This window comes from Mustelus asterias, chromosome 19 (assembly GCF_964213995.1).
Source record: "Mustelus asterias chromosome 19, sMusAst1.hap1.1, whole genome shotgun sequence".
NCBI lineage: Eukaryota > Metazoa > Chordata > Chondrichthyes > Carcharhiniformes > Triakidae > Mustelus > Mustelus asterias.
In genome coordinates, this window is record NC_135819.1 from 76711586 (window position 1) to 76735583 (window position 23998).

The 23998-nt window shown below is 44.0% G+C and overlaps 2 protein-coding genes across 4 annotated transcripts in view; one reads left to right on the plus strand and one right to left on the minus strand.

The window, feature by feature from the left end:
- Positions 1–14128, plus strand: part of kin (Kin17 DNA and RNA binding protein) — a 157839-nt gene extending 143711 nt beyond the window's left edge. For all 3 annotated transcript variants that reach the window (XM_078235927.1, XM_078235928.1, XM_078235926.1), the window contains 5 exons: positions 167–217; positions 5177–5245; positions 12394–12493; positions 12606–12706; positions 13211–14128. In XM_078235927.1, the coding sequence (XP_078092053.1) occupies positions 167–217; positions 5177–5245; positions 12394–12493; positions 12606–12706; positions 13211–13273 (384 nt within the window). In that variant the 3' untranslated portion in view covers positions 13274–14128. The remainder of the gene's footprint in view (positions 1–166; positions 218–5176; positions 5246–12393; positions 12494–12605; positions 12707–13210) is intronic.
- A 1682-nt stretch (positions 14129–15810) lies between these two features.
- Positions 15811–23998, minus strand: part of itih2 (inter-alpha-trypsin inhibitor heavy chain 2) — a 73372-nt gene continuing 65184 nt past the window's right edge. Inside the window, exons 17-19 of the mRNA XM_078234767.1 lie at positions 22706–22878; positions 20153–20264; positions 15811–16451 (exon numbers count right to left, since the gene is read on the minus strand). Coding sequence (XP_078090893.1) covers positions 16304–16451; positions 20153–20264; positions 22706–22878 — 433 coding nt within the window. The 3' untranslated portion in view covers positions 15811–16303. The remainder of the gene's footprint in view (positions 16452–20152; positions 20265–22705; positions 22879–23998) is intronic.

Below are 23998 nucleotides of genomic sequence, written 5' to 3' on the forward strand. Positions count from 1 at the left end.
GCTGCCCTCCGTTGTTAAGCATTAATCTTTACACTTCCACAGTATACTCAGGTAGAAGGTCTCCCCAACTTGCTGCGTTTATTTTCACTTAGCCAACAGGTTTAAGTGGTAGGGTGAATTAGTTTTGAGTTTAGAATCTCAATTTTGAATATCTTTTTATGTTTAGTTCGAAGAGCAGAAAAAGAGAAGCCTCAGGAGAGACTACTGGCTTCACACTGTGAGTTCAGAAAGTAATTCTCATTCTTACACATTCTTAGTACAATTACACATGTGTCTGGCCAACTTAAAATGAAGTCTTTTTGTAACACTGGTTGTTTTTGTGTAAGATCATAATGCAGTTCCTTATAAAACAGTCTGGCTGCCACTTGCAACCTACTTGTCCTTTGCTTAAGACCAATTTACATGGAAAAATAAACTTGTGGAATCCCATCCTCCAAAAAACTAGTGCAAATCCAGAAATGCCAAATGTAGCGCAAATGGATATTAACTTGCTGAGTTATAATAAAACAATGGCTTATCAATGGTCCTTAGCAGAGCTACGGATATGTTTCTTCAGGCCTCCATTCACGATCTGCTTGCCTGTGGGACATTCGCTAAGCTGGGACTTGATTATCGTAGGAAAGCTGTCCCAAACTTACAACAGAAAGTGGACAATTAAAGTTTTCACAGAATTGTTAACTCGAGGGACTGGTTATTCTCCCTTGTGGTGTAGTGCCTCTAGTTAGTCGTAATTAGTGAAATCCGATCACTCTGTTAGAAATCACAGTCATGCATCTACAGTCCACAACTCATGACAGTAGTGCTGAAATTGTTTCTCGGACAACTTGTTGGGTAGGACTGGATCTTAACACAAAAATGCAGAGTAATGTTAAATAAAAACAAAAAATGCTGGAAATACTCAGCAGGTCAGGCAGCGTCAGTGGAGAAAAACAGAGTTAACTGACAGAATTGCCAGGCACCTTGGGTGACACTCTACCCGCTGGCCAGAATGGCAGAAACCCGCGCCCAATTTTGGGCTTGGCATGTATGGTGTTGAATCACCTGGCAGGTCGGGAGTTGATTTGTCCGCCTTCCGTCAGCGAGCAGGTGTGTAGGTCCCAGCGCCATATTTAAACACCAGTCCAACACACACATCTCATGGTCTCCAGCCCACCCCTCTTCGCCAGACTTTGCAGGATGTCCAGAACCTAGAAGCAAAATGCCAGCAGTCGGCGTCGCAGTTCGACCACCTAGCCCTGGAGGCCTTGATTCGAGGAGCCCAGGTGCAGAGGCATGTCTTCTACCCAAGGGATGAGCCCGGGAAGCACAGCAACCTCACCACTCTGGCCTGGGAAATTGTTGTCCAAGAGGTCAGCGTGGCTGGCAACCGCACCAGAAGCCCAACGCAGTGCAATGATGGATGAATGATCTCATCTGCTCTACCAAGGTAAGTCCTCCCCCTCTCAACTCTCTGCAGTATCAAACTCTCATTATGGCATTATATGCTCAAACAACGACTCTTTTTATGGACCTCACATCCTTTAGCGGAGAAACACATATCAGCACTCATTCTCACACAAATACTTTCACACAACCACCATCCCATCTGCCATGTTGCTCACACTCCATCCTCTGTCCCTCCTGGGGAGGCCTCAGCACACTTCATTCAGTCTCTATTCCATTCCCTCTTATCACATGCCTTTCGTGCATCTTCATACAGACCAAGCTGGCTCACACAAGAGAGCGAGTCCAGACTGCAGGAGGAACAACCAAGATCATTGCTCCCAGCAAATGTGAGGAGATTGCAACTGATCTGGCTGGGAAGGACAAGGATCTCTCCTGTGCCAACAAGGAGATTGGCCTCTCCCAACAATCAAGTATGGATTACCTCTCCATTGCTTCATCAAATTGTTGCAATCAAAGTGACTCAAATGTACTCCGAAATATCTTCAGCTCATCCACTAAAGCTGTTATTTATTGCTTGCAGGCACGAGCAGATCCTGTCCAGCCAGGCAATCGAACAGCAGCCCACGCTCCCAAACCACTTCTGAGGACAAGGCAGCTCGGGAAGATCCATCACAGCGTTCACCCACCCCTTCCACCAGCGCGGTCACAAACCTCGGTGTAGCATAGCTCTAGTTCAGATTCGGGATCACTTTCTGGAGAACACCTCACTGACGTTCCCATAGCAGTCGGAGTCAGACTCAGCCCCAGGTCTCAGGCACTCGGAGGACTACTGGACAACAGCTGTCCGCTTGCCCTAGCCAATTGACAAACCTCTGGAAGTAGCTGCTAGCTGACTGGTGGAAATGCAAAGGCAGACAGTGGAACATCAGGCAGAGATTCACGAGTCACTCAGACTAGAGTGAACGAGCAATGGAGGAGTCCATCCACATTCTGTCCGATATGTGGCTCCAACATGCGAACGCCCCGAGGCCACTATGATACCATTGGCCACCGCCATGGAGACCTTGGTCCAGCAGGTATTGCCGTATTTGCACCCAGCCCTGCGCTGCATGGTCTCTCAGCCTGGTGGGCACCATGAGGATGTAGGCGACATGGGAACAAGGCACCTTGACCTCCCTCCAGGTGCCCCCATCTGCTTCAGGAGCCAGGTCAGAGCCATTTGGCACCCACAGGGAGGATGAGTGTCAGGCAGACACCCCGGGGGCGTCCACTCAGGACACTCCCAGGGTGTGCAGCCACTCAGAGTCCCCTCTGCCTGTGCCGGCAGCAGGGACTCTGAGTGGCTGCACACCCTGGCAGTAATCCCATTAATCCTGGCAGTAATCCCATTGAAAGATGAAGATTCATGTGATGTCACCCTCAGTGTAGACCCTTGTGTGTTGTTAGGAAGGTGGGTTTAAATCTTTATTGAGAATGATGAGAAAGTTTTGAACCTTATTCCTCAAGGGACAGCAATGGTTGTGTCAAGGGACAGTAATGGCTCATCAGCAATGATACTGTAGCGACATCTGGGTGGTCTCGCTGTTAATGTCTGAACCTAAGACATACACTTTAGGGTGCGATATCGAGGCTGCTCCATATCTCATTTCGGTCAGTGTTCGTATTCATGGCATCAAAAGCATCAAGTCTTGTCTCACATCGCTGTTATTCCTCTGTCAGAGTGAGCACATTAGCAGGTCACTGATCAAATCCTAGCGACTCATGAGGTCAGAACACCCAAGTGTGATTGCAAGACCCATCCTCACAGCAATAGTTTGGTTATCCACTGAGATTACAGAGAATGGCTTGGAGGGCTAGGATAGGTGTTTCTAGATAACCTCACTTAACTTTGCTCCTGGAACCTATCAGCTATTAATATATCACCGGCATATCTCCTACATCTTCCTGCATCAACACGCTCATTCCGTCCCTCTGAAGCCCCCTGGGCTTCCTGCACCACCTCATCTTCATCTTTCAATGAGCTGTCATACTTCTCCAATTCATCCTCTGGCGAAGGATCACCGTTTTGCATTGCCTGTTTGTGAAGGGCACAACAAACTGATCATGTGGGAAACCGTCTCCAGTGTGTATTGCAGAGAGCCACCTGAACAGTGTAGGCATCTCAATCGCATCTTCAGAACTCCTATGGTCTGCTCAACGAGGGAGCGTGTAGCATTGTGAGCAGCGTTTGACTTCATGGCACGAGTCTGAGGGCGATACACCAGAGTCTTCAGCCAGTGTTTAAGTGGATAGTCCTTATCTCCCAGCAACCATCCTGCAGAAGTTCTGGCTCCTCTCAAATCCCAGGCACCTGCATGTGACTGAAGATACAGGAGTCATAGCAACTCCCAGAGTAATGTGAACACCACGTGCAGGATGTGCTTGCGATGCTCACACACTGGAAGTATATTGATGGAATGGTAGTCCTTGTGGTTTATAAACATTAAGGGCTGCTGCGAGGGAGCCTGATAGTCACATGGGTGCAGTCTATTGCACCCTGCGCTCTTGGGAAGCCTGAGATGACAGTGCAGCTGACAAATCTTTGAGCCTGGCTATCCGTGGCAGAACAAACCTGACATGATGAGCCATCCTGTAAAGGTCACCTCCTTCATGCAGCAACGTGGTGCTGACTGAAAAATGCTGCACAGGTCCCTTTTTGATCCCTGGAAAGACCCAGAGGTTAAATTGAGTACTGCTGTCACCAAAGCCACTGGAAAGGGGAAGCCTCCAACCCCACGTGGCGTCTGGTCTTCACGAAGAATGTGGCATGCGTGATGTATGAGGTCTCTGGACAATCGCAGGAGCACCTACTGTGTCTCACTCATTTGTAAGTAGGAGACTCTTCGATGATAGACCCTCTGTGGCGAGTCGCCTCCGCTCTCCTCACCAGCCTTGTGTTTGTGCTCAGGCTCCCTCTGGACATGTCCCCCAGGGTGGCGCCTCCTTCACCTCACACCCCAACCCCTGATTAATCTTTGATCCGTTGAAGTGGTGGCTGCATGAGTCCCGCAGCACTCCCCAACCCCGGGCACGGAACTGATCCGTTGATGAAACAAGATGGCCTGTGAGTCCAGCAGCACAGTGCCGCCCATAAAAACCAGACCGGCATAGACTGGAGAGCACGAACCCGTCTGCCCCAGCAGAGTGCTGTTCAGCACAACAGGAATGGTGCTGCGCTCTGGCAGGTGGCTACGCATGTTGCACTCCCGTCAGACGTGTCTTGTGAACTGAGGTCCTCCTTGTGCCACACATTTTCTCACAGGTTTGAGGCCAATGGCATGACACAAGATTGGAAGGCCTGATGAGATTCCGGCAAGCAGCTGTTTTAACGAGCATTCACGAGATGCAAATGGCATTCTCTTCACTGGGCGGTGGGAAAACTGCCATTGGGAGAATTTCAAACTGTTTTTACGCTGACATTATGGTTCCCGCTGGATTCTACTATGGGCAGAGGGGAGAATGCCCTATGTTTCAGTTCTTTCACGGATCTGCTGTCTCCACAGGTCCAACCTGCTGAACATTTCCAACATTATCTGTTTATTGTTCCCAGATTTCCAGCATCTGCAGCATCTTGCTTTTGTAAAAATATTGAGGCTGTTCTGGAAATCATGTGGATCGCCTAAATATGGCTGAAATGTGTTTTTGATTTATCCCCAAGATGTATCTGTTATCCGCGCAGTCAAAACTTGGGTAAAATGGCTATGGAGTTCCTGATCATTCAATTGATAAGTTTTATTTTCTGTCTTATCAGGGAATAGTTGTTAAGTTAATAACCAAGAAACTTGGTGAAAAATATTACAAGAAGAAAGCAGTGATAAAGGTAAGAAAAAGTATATTTTTGGACTCCATAAAAAGGTTGAGCTGTTAATTGCAAAGCTTGCACTGTAGAACCTCGATTAATTGCTGCTCGCATTCTACTGAATGAATAAGGCAAACTAGAGAATAATTTCATCTTCCAGTCCTTTGCCTGACAGTTTTACAGCTCTTTGACCTATTTGGATCACCCAATTAAGTTCTCGTCATTGTGATAAGACCTGCTTTTTTCCCATGTCATGATGGTGGGAGAAAAGACCCTGTTGGCCATCTAATCTGGACCTAAATATCTGAGCTGCAGTGAGAAATTCTGCTGGATTTCTGGATAACAAAGCTAGTTATCCTGTTGCATCAATTACTTGACATCTGAACAATCAATTCGAGGTGCTCAATTGGCTTATTTAAAATGATTATTGAGGTTCTCATTGTGGTTCCCAGTGAGCATGTCTGCAGCAAGTGTTGGTTGCTTGAGGAACTCCGTCTCAGGGTTGATGAGCTGGATTCTGAGCTTCGGACACTGCGACACATCAGGGAGGGGGAGAGTTACCTGGACGCTGTGTTTCAGGAGGCAGTCACACCCTTAGACTAACTAGCTTGAATTCAACCAGCGGTCAGGGACAAGAGGGTGTGGCTGTGAGTGAGGCAGGTAGCGGGATTCAGGAGGTAGAGTTCCAGGAGCCTCTTTCCCTGAACCACAGCACCGTGGTACAGGGAGCCGTTCAAGTGGGGGGAGAAAAAAGAAATGTAGTCGTAATTGGGGATAGTATAGTTGGGGGCATTGACACTGTTTTCTGTGACCAGGATCGAGAATTCCGAAGGTTGTGTTGCCTGCCTGGTGCTCAGGTTCAGGATATCTCATCTGGGCTGCAGAGGAACTTGGAGTGGGAGGGTAAAAATCCAGTTGTCGTGGTCCACGTAGGTACCAATGACATAGATAGAACAGGAACAGAGGTTCTGCTAAGGGAATATGAAAAGCTGGGAGCTAAATTAAAAAGCAGAACCAAAAAGGTAATAATCTCTGGATTACTACCTGAGCCACGAGCGAATTGGCACAGGGTCAATAAGATTAAGGAGGTAAATGCGTGGCTCAAAGATTGGTGTGGGAGGAATGGGTTTGAATTCATGGGACATTGGCACCAGTATTGGGGAAGAGGGGACCTGTTCCGATGGGATGGTCTTCATTTTAATCGTGCTGGGACCAGAGTCCTGGCGAATCATATAACTAGGGCTGTAGATAGGGCTTTAAACTAAATAGTGGGGGGGAGGGTTCAGTTGTATGGAGAATTAGAAAATCAAAGGTAAAGGAGAGGGTAGAAGTGCAGGTTAATGATGAGGACTTTCAACTAGTTAAAGGAGCCGAAGGCTCAGGAGAGGTTAGTAAAGTTTCCAGACCACGTAATAGAACAGAGTATAGAAGGTGGCAGGAATCTAACCTCAGGGCAGCGTAAAAAAGGTGACAAGCATGAGAAGGGAGGTGGTCAACACCGTGCAAGGAGATGGTCTGGGGAAGAATAACCAGTCTGTGACAGGAAGGGACAGAGAATGCAAACAAAGGAATGCACTAACAAATCGGGTCCAGGTAAGAAAGACTAACATAAAGACACTTTACCTGAATGCACGTAGCATTCAAAACAAAGTGAATGAGTTGATGGCAGAAATCAGTACAAATGGGTATGATCTAGTGGCCATTACAGAAACATGGTTGCAGGGTGACCAGGACTGGGAACTAAATATCCAGGGATATCAGACAATTCGGAAGGATAGACAGGAAGAAAAAGGAGGTGGGGTAGCTCTGTTAATTAAGGATAACATCAGGGCGGTCGTGAGAGACGATATAGGCTCTAAGGAGCAAAATGTGGAATCAATGTGGGTGGAGATAAGGAATAGTAAGGGGAAAAAGTCACTGGTGGTCTGTAGGCCCCCAAATAATAACTTCAAGGTGGGGCGGGCTATAAACAAACAAATAACAGATGCATGTAAAAATGGAACAGCAATAATCATGGGGGATTTTAACCTCCATATTGATTGGTCAACTCAAGTCGGACACGGTGGACTTGAGGAAGAGTTCTTAGAATGCTGTCGCGATAGTTTCCTCGAACAGTATGTTACAGAACCTACGAGGGAGCAAGCTATCTTGGATCTGATCCTGTATAATGAGACAGGTAAAATTAATGATCTCCTTGTGAGGGATCCTCTTGGAATGAATGATCACAATATGTTTGAATTTCTAATACAGATGGAGTGTGAGAAAGTAGGGTCCCAAGCCAGTGTCCTCTGCTTGAACAAGGGGGATTACAATAGGATGAGAGCGGAGTTGGCTAATGTAGACTGGGAACACAGACTAATTGGTGGGACAGTTGAGGAACAGTGGAGGATTTTTAAGGAGATTTTTCTCAGTATTCAGCAAAAATATATTCCAGTGAAAAAGAAGGAATGTAAGAAAAGGGATAACCAGCCATGGATAACTAAGGAAATAAAGGAGAGTATCAAATTAAAAACCAATGCATACAGAGTGGCCAAAATTAGTGGGGAACTAGAAGATTGGGAAGGCTTTAAAAAACAACGAAGAACTACTAAGAAAGCAATAAAGAAAGGAAAGATAGATTATGAAAGTAAACGAGCACAAAATATAAAAACTGATAGTAAAAGTTTTTACAAATATATAAAATGGAAAAGAATGGCTAAAGTAAATGTTGGTCCTTTAGAAGATGAGAAGGGGGATTTAATAATAGGAAACGAGGAAATGGCCGAGGCCTTAAACAAGTTTTTTGTGTCGGTCTTCACAGTGGAGGACACAAATAGCTTACCAATAATTGACGGTCATGGGACTGTAGGAGGTGAGGACCTTAAAGTGATCACTATTACTAAAGAGGTAGTGCTGGGTAGGCTAATGGGACAAAAGGTAGACAAGTCCCCTGGTCCGAATGGAATGCATCCCAGGGTACTAAAAGAAACGGCAGAAGAAATAGCAAATGCATTAGTTGTAATTTATCAAAATTCACTGGACTCTGGGGAGGTCACAGTAAGAAGTTTAACAACACCAGGTTAAAGTCCAACAGGTTTATTTGGTAGCAAAAGCCACACAAGCTTTCGAAGCTCTAAGCCCCTTCTTCAGGTGAGTGGGAATTCTGTTCACAAACAGAGCTTATAAAGACACAGACTCAATTTACATGAATAATTGTTGGAATGCGAATACTTACAACTAATCAAGTCTTTAAGAAACAAAACAATGGGAGTGGAGAGAGCATCAAGACAGGCTAAAAAGATGTGTATTGTCTCCAGACAAGACAGCCAGTGAAACTCTGCAGGTCCACGCAACTGTGGGAGTTACAAATAGTGTGACATGAACCCAATATCCCGGTTGAGGCCGTCCGCGTGTGTGCGGAACTTGGCTATCAGTTTCTGCTCAGCGACTCTGCGCTGTCGTGTGTCGCGAAGGCCGCCTTGGAGAACGCTTACCCGAATATCAGAGGCCGAATGCCCGTGACCGCTGAAGTGCTCCCCAACAGGAAGAGAACAGTCTTGCCTGGTGATTGTCGAGCGGTGTTCATTCATCCGTTGTCGCAGCGTCTGCATAGTTTCCCCAATGTACCATGCCTCGGGACATCCTTTCTTGCAGCGTATCAGGTAGACAACGTTGGCCGAGTTGCAAGAGTATGTACCGTGTACCTGGTGGATGGTGTTCTCACGTGAGATGATGGCATCTGTGTCGATGATCCGGCACGTCTTGCAGAGGTTGCTGTGGCAGGGTTGTGTGGTGTCTTGGTCACTGTTCTCCTGAAGGCTGGGTAGTTTGCTGCGGACAATGGTCTGTTTGAGGTTGTGCGGTTGTTTGAAGGCAAGAAGTGGGGGTGTGGGGATGGCCTTGGCGAGATGTTCGTCTTCATCAATGACATGTTGAAGGCTCCGGAGGAGATGCCGTAGCTTCTCCGCTCCGGGGAAGTACTGGACAACGAAGGGTACTCTGTCCACTGTGTCCCGTGTTTGTCTTCTGAGGAGGTCGGTGCGGTTTTTCGCTGTGGCGCGTTGGAACTGTTGATCAATGAGTCTAGCGCCATATCCTGTTCTTATGAGGGCATCTTTCAGCGTCTGGAGGTGTCTGTTGCGATCCTCCTCATCCGAGCAGATCCTGTGTATACGGAGGGCTTGTCCATAGGGGATGGCTTCTTTAACGTGTTTAGGGTGGAAGCTGGAGAAGTGGAGCATCGTGAGGTTATCCGTGGGCTTGCGGTACAGTGAGGTGCTGAGGTGACCGTCCTTAATGGAGATGCGCGTGTCCAAGAATGCAACCGATTCCGGAGAGTAGTCTATGGTGAGCCTGATGGTGGGATGGAACTTGTTGATGTCATCATAGAGTTGTTTCAGTGATTGTTCACCATGTGTCCAAAGGAAGAAAATGTCATCGATGTATCTAGTGTATAGCATCGGTTGAAGGTCCCGTGCGGTGAAGAAGTCTTGTTCGAACCTGTGCATGAAGATGTTGGCATATTGAGGTGCAAATTTGGTCCCCATGGCTGTTCCGTGTGTCTGGATGAAGAACTGGTTGTTGAAGGTGAAGATATTGTGGTCCAGGATGAAGCGGATGAGTTGTAAAATTGCATCTGGAAACTGGCAGTTGTTGGCGCTGAGCACTGAGGCCGTTGCAGCAATGCCATCGTCATGGGGGATGCTGGTGTAGAGTGCCGAGACATCCATTGTGATGAGGAGCGCTCCTGGTTCAACTGCTCCATGTGTGCCGAGTTTCTGTAGGAAGTCCGTCGTGTCGCGACAAAAGCTGGGGGTTCTTTGTACCTCTGGGGAGGTGCCAGCTGATTGGAAAACAGCTAATGTAACGCCACTGTTTAAAAAAGGAGGTAGACAAAAGGCAGGTAACTACAGGCCGGTTAGCTTAACATCTGTAGTTGAGAAAATGCTGGAATCTATCATTAAGGAAGAAATAGCAGGACAACTGGAAAAAAATGGTTCAATCAAGCAGACGCAGCATGCATTCATGAAGGGAACGTCATGTTTGACTAATTTACTGGAATTATTTGAGGATATAACGAGTGCGGTTGACAGAGGGGAACTGGTGGATGTGGAGTATTTAGATTTCCAGAAGGCATTCGATAAGGTGCCTCACAAAAGGTTGCTGCATAAGATAAAGGTACATGGAGTTGGGGGTAAAGTGTTAGCGTGGATTGAGGATTGGCTATCTAACAGAAAGCAGAGAGTCGGAATAAATGGGTGCTTTTCCAGTTGGCAATCAGTGACTAGTGGCGTGCCGCAGGGATCGGTGCTGGGGCCTCAACTATTTACCATATACATAGACGATCTGGAGGAGGGGACCGAGTGTAGGGTATCAAAGTTTGCGGGTGACACAAAGATGAGTGGGAAAGCAAATTGCGTGGAGGACACAGAGAGTCTGCAGAGAGATTTGGATAGGCTAAGTGAGTGGGCAAGGATCTGGCAGATGGAGTATAACGTTGGTAAGTGAGAGGTTATCCACTTTGGAAGGAATAATAGTAAATAAAAGGTGAAAAATTACAACATGCTACTGTGCAGAGGGACCTGGGGGTCCTTGTGCATGAATCACAAAAACTCAGTTTGCAGGTGCAGCAGGTGATCAAGAAGGCAAATTGAATGTTGGCCTTTATCGCGAGAGGGATGGAGTATAAAAGCAGGGAGGTCATGCTGCAACTGTACAGGGTACTGGTGAGGCCGCACCTAGAGTACTGTGTACAATTTTGGTCCCCTTATTTAAGAAAGGATATATTAGCTTTGGAGGGGGTACAGAGAAGGTTCACCAGGTTGATTCCAGAGATGAGGTGGTTAGCTTATGAGGAGAGATTGAGTAGACTGGGCCTGTACTCATTGGAGTTTAGAAGGTTGAGGGGAGATCTTATAGAGACATATAATGAAGGGGCGAGACAGGATAGAAGCAGCGAAGTTATTTCCACTTACAATGGAAACAAGAACTAGGGGGCATAGCCTCAAAATACGGGGGAGTCAATTTAAAACAGAGTTGAGAAGGAACAACTTCTCCCAGAGGGTAGTGAATCTTTGGAATTCTCTGCCCAATGAAGCAGTAGAGGCTACCTTGCTAAATGTGTTTAAGTCACAGATAGATTTTTAACCATTAAGGTATTTAAGGGTTATGAGGAGCGGGCGGGTAAGTGGAACTGAACCCACTATCAGATCAGTCATGATCTTATTGAATGGCGGAGCAGGCTCGAGGGGCTAGATGGCCTACTCCTGCTCCTATTTCTTATGTTCTTATGAGGATATTCCAAATTTCGTTGTATTGATAAGGCTGGAATTGATTTGTTGCTAAGCTGTTTACAAAAACTTACATGTATCAGTTGTAGTTCTGTTACCTTTTAACTCGGAAGGTTGTGAGTTCAAGTCCCACTCCAGAAGCTTGAGCACACAGCCTACACCAATGCTGAGTTACAGTACTGAGGGAGTGCGACATTGTCGGAGGTGCTTTTTTCAGATTGGGTATTAAACAGGATCCCGACCTTCCCCCTCAGGACTGGTGTAAAAGATCCCGTGGTGCTATTTGGCGAAGAACAGGGAGTACTCTTGGAATCCCAGCCAATGTTTATACCTTATTTAACATCTAAAACCAAGATTCTGATCATTTATTATATTACTATTTGTGGGACTCTGAAGTGTGCAAATTAGTTTCCGCATTCCCTGTTATTACAGTGACTACGCTTTAAAAATACTTGACCAGGTATTAAGCACTATACGGTGCCTTGTGAAAGGCACTGGATAAACGTATGTCTTTCTTATGTCAACTAAATGAAAAAATTAGGGTGGCACAGTGGCACAGTGATTAGCACTGCTGCATCACAGCTCCAGAAACCTGGATTTGAGTCCCAGCTTGGGTCACTGTCTGTGTGGAGTTTGCACATTCACCCCGTATCTGCGTGGGTTTCCTCCGGGTGCTCCAGTTTCCTCCCAAACTCCAAAGATGTGCGGGTTAGGTTGATTGGCCATGCTAAATTGTCCCTAGTGTTAGGGGGATTAGCAGGGTAAATGTGTGGGGTTATGAGAATAGGGTTTGGGTGGAATTGTGGTCAGTACAGACTCGATGGGCCGAATGGCCTCCTTTTGTACTGTAAGGATTCTATAAATTGTGACTAATGGAGTACAATTCACCTCACATTACAGGAAGTTCAAGAAAAGTACACTGCCATTATTAAAATGATTGATTCCGGAGACAAACTGAAAGTTGACCAGACTCACTTGGAGACGGTTATCCCGGCACCTGGTAAACTCACGTTCCTTTATTATATTTGTCCCGCAAGATTGATGGTAGCTATGGAAACCTAGCTATTAATGGTAATGGCTGAAACATTATTATCGAACCCCTGCTATTTTAGGGAAGAAATTGTTGGTGGTGAACGGTGGTTACCGAGGAAATGAGGCCATTCTGGATTCTATAAACGAGAAGAACTTCAGCGCTACAGTAATCATAGACTCTGTAAGTACACATTTTCATCCCATCGGGAAAATGGTTAATGGACTGGCCATTGTCTCAGTGTCATGTATCCATTAAATAAATTGCTTTGAGCTACTAACTTGTTTACAGATATTGATGAGTAAATGAACACGAAACAATTCACAAAGAACTTGGTTCCTGACGAGGCTAGGATGATAATAGCAATGGTGAAAAATAAATTTTAACATTGCACTTTTTTTTTGAATCCTAAGTCAGTCTCCTGCTGCCATGTAATTTTACAGACAGCATCATACCTTTCAAAGCTGTTTATGAGATGCAGGATTTTCCGTTTCTGTACTTGCCAGCCATCAGTTTCCTGCAGATTAAATTGAACAGGCACAAAGTGATGTGATGAGGTGAAAAATCCCTGTCTGTTTGTTGAATTGGAAAGCTTTTCTAGGTTAGATTTGAATTTTCTGTCTCGGGGATTTTTACTGCTACTTTTTTTTTTAACAGGTTGATGATTAATCCATTGTTTTTTCGCAGGGACCTTTGCAAGGGCGGAAGATCGAAGGTGTACAGTATGAAGATATTTCAAAACTGGCATGAGAAGCGGTCTTGTAATATTATAGCGTGAAATATTTAACAGCTCAAAGCATCATGTTGGTGTCCACTGATTTTTGAAACACAAACTCTACTGTGTCAGGGTTTTAAAACATTTTCATCCCTAACTTCAATATACATTTTGAACTTGTCTGCTTCCCCACCTCCTCCGAGAGGGCAATTCACATTCTTTTATTTTTAAACTTGCGACAGATGGGCGTATGCATTATATTTCTTGTTTAATATAATTACTGGAAGCAATCTATTTAAATGCTTTGTGTTGTGGTTCAAGGACTTGAACATTAGTCAAAATTCGTGATTAATTTATATATTTGAACAGAAAACAAATTAAAAAATTATTTTGTAAGTATTTGTCGTTATTTTTGCAGTTATAAAATCAAACCTTGAACTGTATTTAATATTCCTTTCTATTGCACGTTCTGGAATCAGATCTGCTGATTATAGCATTGATTTTCATTAACTTGAGTCTCCAATTAATTGCAATTAGTCCCTGCAACAACATCCAGCTGTCAAATGGAGACTACTGTACACAGTGTATATTGAGGAATATCCAGAAATAATTTTATGGGTTATATGGGTAAAATGGGTATAAAGGGATATGGGCTAAATGCGGGCAATTGGGACCAGCTTAGGGTTTTAAAAAAAAGGCGGCATGGACAAGTTGGGCCGAAGGGCCTGTTTCCATGCTGTAAACCTCTATGACTCTCATTTCCAGGTATGTATTCGTTCATAGCTTGTTCATGTGTGCATACATTGACCAAACCAAGAGCGCCAGGGACCTGGGTTTGATCCCCGGCTTGGGTCACTGTCTGTGTGGAGTTTGCACATTCTCCTCGTGTCTGCGTGGGTTTCCTCCCATACTCCAAAGATGTGTAGGTTAGGTGGATTGGGGCCATGCTGAATTGACCATTAATGTCAAGGGGCTAGCTAGGGTAAATGCATGGGGTTATGGGGATAAGGCCTGGGTGGGATAGTGGTCGGCGCAGACTCGATGGGCCGAATGGCCTCCTTCTGCACAGTAGGATTTTATGATTCTAACCCTAACTTGTGGACCATATATATAGGCGTGCAGTTCATCTCTGTCCATATATTTTTCTGTTTTCTTTCAGGGATGCTAAAAATAAAATGACATTGTAGGATAGAGTTCCTTAAAACATGAATTCTGACTTTGTTATTTTCCAGCCACTCATGTAGCTATAACAATTGTTTTGGACAGCAGCTTGAACATTCTGCATCCACAAGCCCTGCCAGAATTGGTGAGGCAATTGCGTTATCATAACCTAACAATCCCAGCAGCTTTACTGTAGATTCTCCTCATACACAATGGAATGACCTAACCAATTCTGTTTATAAATTGGGCATGTGTCCCAGTGGAGGTCCCCTGAAAACAAATGATGGTATATGCCACATTGTAATGGCAGAAGTAACAAGATAGTGTATCACATGTTTGCATTAACCTTTGCCTTTATTTGGTACATACACTGTGTTTAAAGATTTGACAACCTCAGTCATACATTTGAAAAAAAATCAGTCCTGATAATTTGCGAAACCTCTTGTTCATCCTGCACTACAATTTTCATGATGTGGAGATGCCGGCGTTGGACTGGGGCAAACAGTAAGAAGTCTCAACACCAGGTTAAAGTCCAACAGGTTTATTTGGTAGCAAAAGCCACTAGCTTTCGGAGCGCTGCTAGTGACTTACCTGACGAAGGAGCAGCACTCCGAAAGCTAGTGGCTTTTGCTACCAAATAAACCTGTTGGACTTTAACCTGGTGTTGTGAGACTTCTCACTCTACAATTTTCACCCATTCAAAATGAATAGGCCTCCAGCAACGTTCAATCTACCACCGTAATCAAATAGAAAAGCAGATCAACTAGAGTGTTTGTTGTTTACTTTCTCAGTTCACCCAGATGTAAATATACTGCCCCAATTCCTCACCAGTTATCTAACTTGCAGTGATGAACAAGCCATCCACTCCTCATTAAATAACAGTAAGAACTCTCACAGCACCAGGTTAAAATCCAACAGGTCTATTTGGTAGCATGAGCTTTCGGAGCGCTGCCCCTTCATCAGGTGAGTGGAGAGTTGGGTTCACAAACAGGGCGTATCTAGACACAGACTTAATTGCAAGATAATGGTTGGAATGCAAATCTTTACAGGTAATCAAGTCTTTACAGGTACAGAAAATGCGAGTGGAGAGAGGGATAATCACAGGTTAAAGAGGTGTGAATTGTCTCAAGCCAGGACAGTTAGTAGGATTTTGCAAGCCCAGGCCAAATGGTGGGGGTTACACAATGGTGTTGTGAGACTTCTTACTGTGCCCACCCCCAGTCAAACGCCGGCATCTCCACATCATTAAATAACCTTCCTGTAGCTTTTTGGGAAGATACAAATATTTCCTTTTGTTTTGAACCGTGCGTGGAATAACTTACTTATTCAAAGCGCTAATGTTTTTGAAACCTGGAAAAGCTGGAACACCTTTAATTTCTGGGTTAATAAAATAGCAGCAAAAAAAAAATCTCAGCAGAGCAACTTTATTTGTTTTTGAAACCCTTACTTTATTGCAGCCAATAACAACATTGCATTTTTCTGCTTACAGTTTCAAGATCTGGTGAACTGGAAATTTTAATTTATAACAATCCACAGCAAAAATATGGTTTCACTTTCACATTGCTATGCAACTTTCAGCGTATGGAAATCTGGAATATCAGTAGAGCAAGACCCTGTGTAATATATCATTGAATGCCAACTAACAAGCATGATAAATGGGTGTTTAAATGGTTACATTAGCAAGAGAGTCAAAAGTATGTGAAGGGGTTATAGAACAGTATTACAGTGGAAAAACTACTGTATTTAACACTTTGGTCAAGGGAACGTTCTTGCGACTATATCTTTAATAACGTGGTTTTAATAATAAAACTGATTTTCATTAATAGTCTACAATTATTTTTCAATGCTGCAGATTCTTATTCCCTCCTGTCTGTCCTTCTAACCTTTACAGTTTCATTAAGCATTCATGGATGCTTCAAGAAGCTGTAAAGGTGTGGAACAAGATAATCTTTGAAATGTCCATCGATAAATCCTTTTCCGCTGTTGTGGATAAACCAGCATTGGACATCTGTTCCATTAACTGTATCTGTGCGGTAGTCCTTTTGTAAACCCCTGTAGGATAATAGAGAAAGTGGTTACATTGGACCATGCCACGTTGCCTTCTCACTACAGATTTTCCCTTTAGGAAATGAAAGTTCAGTTCTACAATTTCATAATCCAATCCAGTACCACACCTCCCGTGTGCATAACAGATCTTTATCTTTCAAGTCTAATTGCTCCTTCATTTACTGACTCAATGAGTGCAAGGAATAAGCAGGAAATACAAATATTGACTGGCTTCACAGAGATGTGGCTAGAATCATGTGATGAAGATGAGAGAGGTACAGAAAGGTTCAGAAAGACAAATATTTCCTTTCACTGCCACAGGACTGCCCCAAGTACATTACAGTCAATAAAAAATTTTGAAATTAAGTCGCTGTTGGAGAAATTGAGGCAGGCAATTTGTTCACCGGACAAACTGCAATGTGATGATCTGTTTTTGTGACGTTGATTAAGAAATATTGGCTCGGACACCAGGGATAACTCCCCTGACCTTTTCTGAAATAGTGCCTTGGGATCTTCTGTGCCCATGTGAGAGCACAGGCATCTCATCTGAAAGACAGCACCTTGCACAGTTCCTCAGTACTGCACTAGAATGACAGTCATAGGGGTTTACAGCATGGAAACAGACCCTTTGGCCAACTTGTCCATGCCACCTCTTTTTTTTAAACCCCTAAGCTAGTCCCAATTGACTGCATTTGGCCCATATCCCTCTATACTCATCTTACCCTGCAGCTTTGATTTTTGAGCTCAAGTCTTTGGGTGGGACTTGAACCCACAACATTGCCATTCAGCTGAGCCACAATTGACGTGGCAGACAAATGAAGTTGCTGGCACAGGTGGTGCTCTGAACTTTGAACAGGAACGAGGAAAGATACCAAAGCAATTGCGATTTTAAAAACTAGTAATGATAAGCACAGTAAAGTAATCAGCAATCTATGTTGTCTGTCAGCTGAAGGTAACCGGATATATGACAGGAAGCTTAAGTAACTCCAGGAACATGTATAATAATATGTGCCATTCCAAGGGATTTGCATATCGTAAAGGTTACATCAGAGCAACTGAAAGGGATATGTGAAAGTAAGTTTGTAGAAGTGACTGCTTAACAAAACCCGTGAAGCAAATGGGTAATTTTTTTATAGGTGAACCTAACTAATCCAATTTAAAAACTTGTCAAATTCAGCTGGCTTAACATGTTTCATGAGCCCCTCAGCTTTCTGTCAGTGGTTGCTTCAGATGGATTTGTGGTTTGTAGTAAGTTGAGCTTAATCAGTCGAAGAAAACCTTATAGAGGTCTATAAAATAATGGGTATAGACAAGGTAGATAGTCAATATCTTTTCCCAAAGGTAGGGGAGTCTAAAACTAGAGGGCACAGGTTTAAGGTGAGAGGGGAGAGTTACAAAAGTGTCCAGAGGGGCAATTTTTTCACACACAGGGTGGTGAGTGTCTGGAAAGCTTGTGTGGCTTTTGCTACCAAATAAACCTGTTGGACTTTAACCTGGTGTTGTTAAACTTCTTACTGTGTTTACCCCAGTCCAACGCCGGCATCTCCACATCATGGAACAAGCTGCCAGAGATAGTAGTAGAGGTGGGTACAATTTTATCTTTTAAAAAGCATTTAGATAGTTACATGGGTATGATGGGTATAGCGGGATATGGGCCAAATGCGGGCAATTGGGGTTAGCTTAGGGGTTTTTTTAAAAAAAAGGTGGCATGGACAAGTTGGGCCGGAGGGCCTGTTTCCATGCTGAAAACCTCTATGACTCTAAAATGAATCTCCTTTAAGATTCGGCAACATGGCCATTAATGGGAGTATTTTATCAATTTCCCATCTACTCCTTTATTAGATCCATGTATAACAAAAATCACTAATTACTTGTACAAGTTCAATGTAACACACATAATTGAAATTGACTAATCACCACCAGTCACTAGATTCCCCAGGATGTTGCCTGGGATAGAATATTTTAAGTTATGAAGAGAGGCTGGATAGGCTTGGGTTGTTTTCGTTGGATCAGAGAAGATTGAGGGATGACCTGCATCACGACACAGAGGTGATTTTCCCTCTGCTCGATTTTGGAACCACCCACAAGGATATACCTCCCCTCATAATCTTGTACGAGTATGTGTGTGAGGTAGTAGGAAGTTACTGGTTTTGGTAAATTAAAGCAGTATCTGACACATTCTATCTTTAACAATTAATAGGGCTTTATTTTTAAACTGGTAACAACCTTATTAAAGTAATTAACAAACTTTATAAAATCCCAATAGAATGCTGTTCAAATATTACAAGACTCCTTCAGAAATAATGAAATAAATCATTACAGAATTCAGCCACTCTCAACTAATATGCAAACAAGTGTCTTTTGGAAGTATGAACTTTGCTCTCATCTGGAACACTTTATGAGTTGGTATCTCTCTCTATTTAGATGGTGGTTTTATTCATTCATGAAACTGTGGGATTTACATGAGAGCTTTGCCTTCCCACCTTCCAACTCAAGAGGTGGCAAACATACTCTGCCAGTTACCCCCCCTTATCTGGGTTTATATACCTGGAATTACCTCACAGTATTCCTGCAATCTGAATGGTTTGAGGCTGTTAACAACCCTCACATTTAAATTCCATTGGTTCTGTGTCTCTGCGAGCTGCTTTAAATTCATTGGTCCAATTCAAAAGCCTGTTGTGTTAGGTTGGAACACCAGCTACTCGGCTTTGATACAAATGTTGCAAAAACCTGCTTCTGCAGCCTGCACTCTGCAATTTAAAATCCACGCATAAAGACATCTGCTTTTTAAAGAGACAATGCGATATGATTTCTTCTTTTGATTTCAGCATTTCTTTTCACTATTTGCATTTGTCAAAACACCACATTTTTAACCTTACAACTTCACAACACCTGAGCGACGTGTACAAGATTATGAGGTCCATGGCCAGAACGGATAAGGAGCAGCTGTTCCCCTTAGTTGAAGGGTCAGTCACAAGGGGACACAAGTTCAAGGTGGGAGGCAGGAGGTTTAAGGGGGATGTGAGGAAAAACCTTTTTACTCAGAGGGTGGTGATGGTCTGGAATGCACTGCCAGGGAGAGTGGTAGAGGTGAGTTGTCTCACATCCTTTAAAAAGTACCTGGATGAGCACTTGGCACATCATAACATATAAGGCTTTGGACCAAGTGCTGGTAAATGCGATTAGATGGGAGGTCAGATGTTGCTCACGTATCATTGCAGACCTGAAGGGCCTCTTTACTGAATGAATCTGAGTGTTCTTGAACTGATAAATAATTGAAATCAAATCTTTACTGGCCAATAGTCCATTTGTTAAGTTTGCATTTTGTCTAGTTATCCTGTGGTCATCAAAAAATTAGAAGTTACGTGCACTATTGATCTAAATATGTTAATATATATAATACTATACAAACAATAAGAACGAAAGTGGATCTTTGGAGGAGGGCAACTTGGGTGAAATATTAAGTCCCAAGCAGAGGCTGAACAATCTCCTTTCCCCCTTCTGCAAATCCGACGATGGAGTTATTTTTGCAAAGTTCTCAATGGCTGGTTACATTGCGCTGAGGACAAACTTGGCAACACAACAGAACATGCTGAAGAGGACAGGAAAAGCTGAAGGAGAGGAAATTAAAAAATAGATATTTCTTTACTTTGAACTTTATTGTTCACAGTGGCCCTGATGTAACGAGCTAGTTGTTGTTCACGTACCTGGTTACTGTAATTTTGTGTCCTTTCACTTCCATGGTGGCTTGTGGTTTATTAGGATCCAAACCTTGGCGGATGTTGTACACGTTCACTTCAGGCTCGTGGATGAACTGACCTGCAATGGGAATTGTTTCTTTAACTTTCTGGATAATCTGTTACCACGACATGAAACATTTTGACTGTTTCATGTGTTGCAAGGCAGAAGGTTTAATATTTGCTGGAGCTTAGATGATGAACGGTATTTATACAGGTTAACATTAGAGTGATATGTTCCAGTGCATAATATCAACACAGCTTAAGAGCAGAAGGAGGCCATTCGGCCTCTTGAGCCTGCTCTACCATTCCATAAGATCTTTGCCCATCTGACTGTGGCCTCAACTTCACTTTCCCACCTACCCCCCGATACCCTTTGACTCCCTTGTTATGTCCCGAGGGGTCATAGTTTGAGGATAAGGGATCATAAACCTTTTAGGACTGAGGTGAGCAGAAATGTCTTCACCCAGAAGGTGGTGAATGTGTGGAATTCACTGCCACAGAAAGTGGTTGAGGCCAAAATATGTGTGATTTCAAGAAAAAAATAGATATAGCTCTCGGGGCTAAAGGAATCAAGGAATATGGGTGGAAAGGGAGTATCAGGATATTGAATTTGATGATCAGCCATGATCAAAATGCATGGTGGAGTAGACCTGAAGGGCTGAATGGAATACTGCTTCTAGTTTCTATGTTTCATTCTATCTACTTCTGCCTTAAAAATATTCGGTGACCCTGCCTCCCCAGCTGTCTGGGGAAGAGAATTCCAATGATTCACTCTACCGAGAAGGAATGTTTCTCATCTCTGACTTAAATAGGCCACCCCTTAATTTTAAACTGTGTCCCCAATTCTAGATAAAGATCATACATTAGGTAAATAAAACCCAGAAATTATATTACATAGCTTAATAAAAATATTTGAGTTTTCCAAAAAAAAGGTTAGAAATATTAATGCAGGGCTTCCATTGCATTGTGATGTATTATCAACACTGCTCTGAAAGCAGAAGACCATAGTAATGTTGCATTAACTGTATTTATTTGGTGAAGAGGCAGTGATGTAGTGGCATCATCACTGGACTAGTAATCCATAGACCCAGGGTAATGCTCTGAGGATCTGAGGTTCAAATCCCACCATGGCAGATGGTGGAATTTGTATCTGAACCATGACCATTGTCCTAAAAATCTATCTGTTCACTAATGTCCTTTAGGGATGGAAATCTGCCATCCATGGTGACTCCAGATTCGCAGCAATGTGGTAGACTATCAAATAGCTGAGCAAGCCACTCAGTTCAAGGGCAATTAGGGATGGGCAATAAATGTTGGCCCTGCCAGAGACGCCCGCATCCCATCAATAAATAACAAAAAGGTAAGACCTAAATGGTAAAGGTAAGGTTATGGGATCCCTACAGTGCAGAAGGAGGCCATTGGGCACATTGAGCCTGCACTGACAACAATCCCACCCAGGCCCTATCCCTGTAACCCCATATATTTACCCTGCTAAACCCCCTGACACTAATGGCCACTTTATCATGGCCAATCCACCTAACTCGCACATCTTTGGACTGTGGGAGGAAACTGGAGCACCTGGAGGAAACCCACACAGACATGGGGAGAATGTACAAACTCCACACCGACAGTGACCTAAGCAGGGAATCCAACCCAGGTCCCTGGTGCTGTGAGGCAGCAGTGCTAACCACTGTGCCACCATAATCCTAGATGACTATAGGCTGCTTTCCCCTTTGAGGGGGAGAACTGGCTGGTGGTGATTTAACCTGAGGATCACCACACCTCAGGTAAGGGGAAAGGTTGAGAAGGTGGGGCCTTCATGAATAACCTTGGCCAGTACGGGAATTGAACCCGCGCTGTTGGCATCGCTCTGCATCACAAACCAGCTGTCCAATCAACTGAGCTAACCGACCCCAAGACCTGAATGACCACCAGGTGAATTCTCACAACAGCAAGAAGCTGACGAAGTGAATAATTTTAACCCAAGTTGCCAGGCGAGGACCCCATGGCATTGAGTGGGTTGCACCCAATCCTGTCAGTTTCTTCAGCCACCTGTGGCGGGTTCTCTGCAGTGGAGGTGGCTCACCATCGGACTGCCGAAGTGGATGGCGGTTTACACTCCTTGCCTGTTCCACCATCAGGGAACCCACACAGAGATCAACTTCGACAGGACCTGAAGATCCTGACAGCAGGAAGGGCTGGAGAATTATGCCCTTTGGCTAACACTGCCCCAAAGAGAAGTTAGTTAGCATCACTAACTGCACCATTTGTGAAAAGTATTGATCCCAAATTCGCTAGGGTGCTGCTTTTTGGTTTGAACATATTAAAAGGGTCACATATAGCCTTGAAATAGGATCTAAATGACAGTGATGTGTAAGGGCCATATGGTCTTTAATCCCTACATTGTTAAACTTAAGAGCTCTATATTTTACTTGATAGATAAAACATTATGAAACACTTAATGTATCAATTCTGAATTAATACTTTGCCTGACAAACAACTTGAACACTAAATATTTACCAATCAATCCATGGACACTTGTTGAGAAGTTGTTTGTAGGAGGAGCGTAAAATCCCAGGAAATCCACATTGGTTGGATGATTCTTCCAGACACGGTGAAGTAAAATCAGGAAGACCATATCCTCTCCCACAGTGATCGTGACATTAGTGTTTTTTTTTACTGAGACGACAACACTGGAACAAAAAAAATACGCACATAGTTTGAATACATTTCTCAAGATTTACTGAATCAGTCCGAATAGTAGTCCAGCCCTATTTAGCATAGAAACATAGAAGATAGGAGCAGGAAGAGGCCATTCGGCCCTTTGAGCCTGCTCCACCATTCATCACGATCATGGCTGATCACCTAACTCAATAGCCTAATCCTGCTTTCTCCCCGTAACCTTTGATCCCATTTACCTCAAGTGCTATATCCAGCCACCTCTTGAATACATTCAATGTTTTGGCATCAACTACTTCCAGTGGTAATGAATTCCACAGGCTCACCACTCTTTGGGTGAAGAAATGTCTCCTTATCTGCCTCCTAAATGGTCTACGCTGAATCCTTAGACTGTAACCCCTGGTTCTGGACTCCCCCACCATCGGGAACATCCTCCCTGCATCTACCCTGTCTACTACTGTTAGAATTCTATAAGTCTCTATGAGGTGCCCCCTCATTCGTCTGAACTCAAACAAAAACATTCCTAACCGAGTCAATCTCTCCTCCTACAGTAGTCCTGCCATCCCCGGAATGAGTTTGGTTTGGTTGTTGAAGGAATTTCTCTGTCTAATTTCTCCAGGGAGGAGGAGATGTGAGGAGCTCTGGGTCATTGCTGAGGATTTGGGATGGGGATGCAGGGTTTTAGTTCACCTTTAATCTACGTCCCTGAAAGCCAGCTTGTTAAACTTAGTGCATCTCTTGATGAATGAATACTTTTCTTCAGTGTTCACCAAGGAGAGGGGCCATGTTTTTGAGGAAGAGAAGGTGTTACAGGCTAATAGGCTGGAGGAAATAGATGTTCGGAGGGAGGATGTCCTGGCAGTTTTGAATAAACTGAAGGTCGATAAGTCCCCTGGGCCTGATGAAATATATCCTAGGATTCTTTGGGAGGCAAGGGATGAGATTGCAGAGCCCCTTTGGCTTTGATCTTTGGGTCCTCGCTGTCCACGGGGATGGTGCCAGAGGACTGGAGAATGGCGAATGTTGTTCCTCTGTTTAAGAAAGGGAATAGAAATGACCCTGGTAATTATAGACCGGTTAGTCTTACTTCGGTGGTTGGTAAATTGATGGAAAAGGTCCTTAGGGATGGGATTT